General features: G+C 39.2%; 1 protein-coding gene across 1 annotated transcript in view; it reads right to left on the minus strand.

The window, feature by feature from the left end:
- Nucleotides 1–2,051: 2,051 nt before the first annotated feature.
- CFTR (CF transmembrane conductance regulator) overlaps nt 2,052–5,986 on the minus strand; it is a 206,379-nt gene continuing 202,444 nt past the window's right edge. Inside the window, exons 25-27 of the mRNA XM_007450771.1 lie at nt 5,670–5,842; nt 4,916–5,021; nt 2,052–3,770 (exon numbers count right to left, since the gene is read on the minus strand). Of these exons, the coding sequence (XP_007450833.1) occupies nt 3,570–3,770; nt 4,916–5,021; nt 5,670–5,842 (480 nt within the window). The 3' untranslated portion in view covers nt 2,052–3,569. The remainder of the gene's footprint in view (nt 3,771–4,915; nt 5,022–5,669; nt 5,843–5,986) is intronic.

Raw genomic sequence — 5,986 nt, forward strand, 5'->3', positions numbered from 1 at the left:
TACAGATGGCAAATAAGCATATGAAAAGTGTTCAACATCACGTCATCAGGGAAATGCAAATTAAAACAACAATGAGATAACATTATACACCTATTAGAATGGCCAAATTCCCAGACACTGACACCATCAAATGCTGGTGAGGATTCAAACAGGAATTCTCATTCATTGCTGGCAGGGATGCAAAATGGGACAGGCACCCAGACACTGACACCATCAAATGCTGGTGAGGATTCAAACAGGAATTCTCATTCATTGCTGGCAGGAATGCAAAATGGTACAGTCACTTTGGAAAACAATTTGAAGGTTTCTTACAAAATTAAATATATTCTAACCACAAGATCCTTGGTATTTACCCAAAGGATTTGAAAACTTATGTCCGCACAAAAAGCTGCACAGGAATGTTTATTCATAATTGCCAGAAGTTGGACACAACCAAAATGTCCTTCAGTAGGTGAATGGATAAATAAAGAGTGGTACATCCAGACAATGGAATATTATTCTACACCAAAATGAAATGAGACAGCAAGCCATGAGAAGACAGGGCTTTCCTATCTGAAGGAGGAAACAAATGCAAATTATCAATACTAAGTAAGAGAAGTCAATCTGAAAAGGCTACTACATACTGTATGATTTCAACTACGTGACATTCCAGAAAAGGCAAAACTATGGAAACAGTAAAAAGATCTGTGGTTACTGGGGCTTAGGAAGGAGGAAGGTATGAATAAGGGTTCACCAAGAATGAAACCTAATGTAAACATTGGATTTTGGGTGATAATGATGTGTTGATCGTAACAAATGTACCACTCTGGTGCGGGATGTTGAGAGTGGGGGAGGTTAGGGAGGGCTGGGATGGGGGGTGGGTTACAGGAACTCTCTTACTTTCTGCTCAGTTTTGCTGTGAACTTAACACTGCCCTAAAAAATAAAGTTTATTAATTTAAAAACTTGAACTGGGATAACTAGAATAGAGCATGCTCTGAGACTGCCTTCTCGGGGTCACATGTGAAAATAAAAAATTTTTTCTCCCAATAAGAAAAGGGAGTGGGAGGCCTTGGCACTCAGTTGGGATCTACTGTCCATCTACCACACAATGGCACCTGCATCTTTCAGGAAGAAACTCTGCAAGGAAGAAAAGGGGTCCCAAGAAGCCTCATCAATTAAAAACAGGGATTTGGACAATGAAATCCACCCAGGTTCTAGTGTAGAAATACTATTTCCCTTGATGAGATCTGCTCACTTGTCAAGATAGTGATAAAAATAGCTACTGCTCTTTGAATAAGCTTTCAAATAAATAAATGAGCCCTTGTGGAATATATTATCTTTTTTATTCTGTAAGTCTCCATTTTAAACAGAAATAAGCTCAAAAGTGTCCTCATTTGTGAACGTGGGGACACAAATAGTTATTTTTACAACCATGTTCATAAAAGCATCATCCAACATAGTCAAAAGGTGGAAGCAACCTAAGTTGCCCATTGACAAATGAATGGAAAATCAAAATGTCATATGTATGTACCTGCAATGGAATATCATTCAGCCTTAAAAAGAAAATTCTGACATATGCTACAATATGATGAACCCTGAAGACATTATTAAGTGAAATAAGCCAGTCACAAAAGGACAAATACTATATGATTCCACTCATATGAGGTACGCAGAGTAGTTAAATTCATAGAGACTGAAGATAGAATGGTAGTTGCCAGGAGCTGGGGGAAAGGATAAATAGGGAGTTTTAGTTAATGGTTTCAGAGTTTCAGTTTTGCAAGATGAAAAAATTTCTGTGGATGGATTGCGATGATGATTGTACAACAATGTGAATGTACTTAAAGCCACTGAACTGTACATTTAGAAATGGTTAAAATAGTAAATTTTAGGTTATGTATATTTTACCACAATTTAAAAAAAGAAATAACTTTTAGAGTGTCTTAATTCACATAGGATTCTCAAGAAGCTATATCTAAAGGAAAGACTCATGTTTTGTATACCATGATCCTTAGAGACTGAAGTAAGAGATCAATGAGACACGATTAATGAACACATCTGAAAACCCCTAAGTTTCACACAAATATATGGATTTTATTGACACACGATATTTTCCTACAGTAATAAATAGAAGGCAATCTTAAGGGTTACTTTGGAGTTGAGAAGGCAGTGTATCCTTGATAGGGGTGGTCAGATTTTGTGGTACCATTTTCTTTAGAACTGCATCTAAGAGGGAACCAGTGTACTGGCTGGGAATCACACAGGTATATGCAACATCTGTGTGGGCCCTACTGTTTCTCTCCACACCAATATAATTCATAATTCATAATTCAACCTGGCTAATATCCCCCAAGGTTTCCCCCCTTCCAGTTTTAACATATCATAAAAATAGCTAGTGCCATAAAAAGTCAACATTTCAAATATAAAAATCTCTTATACAAATATAATTCATAATATAATCATTCTTAAAATACAGCCATTTATATGAGTTTGAAACATTATTAAAATAAATATTTCCTAGAGAAAATTTCATTTGCATCACAAAATTATAAAACAGAAGCATATAAAACTAATTCATGATTGACTCTACTGCAGTGTGTCCATTATCTCTCCTGCTCAGTATATACAGCATGAAGTACACATAGGTAGCCTGAAAACACACCACATCACCCTCTCTACACCCAGATCTTTGAATTTCATGTACATCTACCTGTAGCGCCCGCAGCCTAGCTGCCTACACACTCTACGGGGAGCTTCTGTGTGATGAAGGGTTCTCCTGCACCAATTTGCATTAAAGCTTTTTTCCAGCCATCCTTCAGTTCAGAAGTCTTATGAGTGTGTTACTTTCTGGAAGCAGACATCTTCACTTCCAAATCAAGGGAGCTACATCCTGGTTCCCTACATGGGACTGTAACAGCCCGTTTCCCAGATAAGGGATGTTTTCTGATTTATTTGCCTTTGGGTATTGCTGAATGGTACTAACCCTGATTTCCAAGATCGGGAAGTTCTGTCTCCTGACTGATACTTAGGTGTTGTGTGGTGCATGTTTCGATGGGCTGTCTTGTGACTCTCACAGCATTCTATTACTTGCTTGGAAACGGGGCAGTCTGAATCCTTAACAGACAATATAGCTGTGTTTTTAAATATCGTGGAGAAAGTGGAGAAAAAGGTATATAAACATATATAGGCCACTAAAGTTTCCAGTTATCATTACTTAATTGTATCTCTAAGTAGTGTGATTACAGTTCTTCAATAATACAAATGAGTAAGTTTCACTAAACAATCAGTTGAAGAATTAAGCTGGCTGACGTTTACAGCCACCTTTCCAGTGACGACCAAAGGGAAAAGTCTTCAGGAAAAGCTGGCTTGCGATTCCAAGTGGTAAACCTTCAAGGATTTGAAGTACCTTTCACACGGTTTGACCATTGCCAGGAAGCCATTCATCCACGGGAACATCCTTAATTCCTCTTACCCGAAGTTTTCCTTTTTTAAAAAAACACCATTCATCCTTGTTTTCTGAGGCAGAAACTCTTTTTTTTTTTCTCTTCAACTCCACGTGTGAATGTCGCAGGCAAACCGTTGTTCTGCTCTCTAAAGCCTTGTTTCTTGTACCTCTTCTTCTGTCTCCTCCTTCAAGGCAGCGATTTTGGACCGAGACCTCTGCTTGCTCGAGTTCCGGTGGGGGAACAGCTTCAAGCGGACTGCGGGGCTGATCGCCTGCCGGAAGAGGCTCTTCTCGCTCAGCAGCCTCTGGATGGAGTCGTACTGCCGCACTCTATTCTCCTCTATGACCTAGGGAAGTGGCCGTTAGTGAGATCTCGGACAAGGAGGCAGGGCGGACCAAAGCAAGGCAAGAAGGGCACAGGCTCAGAGGATGAGGAAAGCCAGAAAGAACACACAGCGGGCGTCCAGAGGCTTGCAGTCTGGACAGTCAGGGAGCGCTCGTTTCACTGCTGAGTCCTCGTGCTTTATGGAGCGTCTACCATTTGTGAAATTAGCTGTAATTTTTTACTTAGAAGCTGGGAGATGGCTTTTTTTAAATTGGTGTAGTACTGAACAATGTACTTCTTCAGAGAACTTTAGAGGAACTAAGGGGGCTTTGAAAACAAGAACTATTCATGTTAGATCCCCTTACAACTGAGCGTTAAGTCCACAGCACCATAAAGAGTTGAACCACGTCAACAGTGGATTTGAAGCTTAACAATTTCAAATTGGTCAGGATGTGCCTGAGTTACTGTGCCTCCTTCACACATTCAAGCTGAACCTGACCGTAGCTGGGCAAGAGGTTGTGAGTCGGCCCCTAACTTGTCACTCGAAGTTTAGTAATAATAATGGTAATAACAATCCTTCAGTAAGAAAAGCATTTACCTCCAGGAGCCTGAAAAAAGCCTTAACAGAAATGATGTGATACATCATCCTCAGGATTTCCTTGTGGCTAAACCCAAAGGAATTTGTAAACATCACTTGAAAGAATCTGTGACAGTTTTGAAACCACAAGGAGAAGGTGGTTGGGAGACGCACTAAGCTGAGTTCCAAATAATGGCTAGAAAAATGAAATAAACCTTTCAACTACTGCATTAAAACCATACATCAGGTTGCAAGACAATCCAGGCCTGTCCTGGACCCCATCCATGGGAGATTTAGTTACTGAAAGCATCAGGACCTAGTCTTTTTCATGACTGATCCCCAAATAAAAGAAGCAAAAAGTATAGATGTTCCAATTTATTAATGTAATTTAGTAATAAGCTGCTAGTTTAGATTTGCTGAATTCCAACCTCAGCTCGTTGCACAAAGTGAGACACTTGGGCAGGTATTTTGAGTAAAGCTGGATAGCTGTGAGCTTGTACATTGCTGTGACTTGCAGGAACCAGCACATATCAGATTGTTATCAAGAATCAAAGGAGAGATGAGATCTTAGGTAAATTAGAAACACTCACCAAAAATCGTTGACATTCCAACATTGCCTCTATCCTGTGTTCAGAGAGGATTACTGTGCAATCAGCAAATGCTTGTTTTAGGGTTCTTCGAATGATTTGGTATGTTCTAGCAAAGAAAAAGTACCACATATAACATCACAGAATGTTAATAATCTGTCTCTATCCTTGATAACATACCTATTCTTCTGTCAATGTAATTCCTTAAATTACTTATCTTTCCTTGAATCCTTTTAACAGAATGTTGCAATAGAGTCAGCCACAATCAGCTTTCCAACCACAGGGCAGATTCTAAGTTTTCATAAATAAATAGGACAAATATTTGGGAAAAAATTTCACAGTTTGAAAAAAGTTTCCCAAATAAGTATATTTTTCATTATGTAGCATCAATAGTAGTTCTTTATTTTGTGCTATAAATACCTCCGATGTTATAAATGGGATAGTAAGGAAAACCATAAGGACCCAAGTATGCCTATGTAACTAAATATTTTATCACACGTCAATAAGGGGGAAGAGTTTGTATGAAACTGCAAAATTACACTTAGAAGAGAACACATAGCTCTTATACTAGGAAATAAGCACTTGTGCGCATGTCAAATAGTAACTTTTCCACTGGGCAATTATTTCATGTCTAGAAGGTAGTCTTCTGCTTGCAGACATGACAGCCTGATAGAAATTTGTGTCATTATGAAGTATGTCTCAATGATTCTTTTCCCTTCCCCCTGTGTTATTAAATAGCAGGAATTCTGAAACTCACATTGGATCCAAATGAGCACTGGGTTCATCAAGCAGCAAGATCTTTGCTTTACTGAGAACGGATCTGGCCAAGCACATCAGCTGCTTGTGGCCGTGGCTTAGGACACAACCCCCATCCACAAGGACAAAATCAAGCTTCCCAGGAAACTGCTCTATCACAGATCTGAGTCCAACCTGCAGAAAAGAAAGAGGAAAAACACTGGGCTTAGGAGGGGTAGTTCACATACTACAGGGTTAAAAACACTTAAGAGGCTGATAATCTGAAAAGACAGGAGTTCTAAAAGTTTAAATTTCATAACAACCCCCCACCATTCCTGC

The sequence above is a fragment of the Lipotes vexillifer genome, unplaced genomic scaffold (genome assembly GCF_000442215.2).
Source record: "Lipotes vexillifer unplaced genomic scaffold, Lipotes_vexillifer_v1.1 scaffold314, whole genome shotgun sequence".
NCBI lineage: Eukaryota > Metazoa > Chordata > Mammalia > Artiodactyla > Lipotidae > Lipotes > Lipotes vexillifer.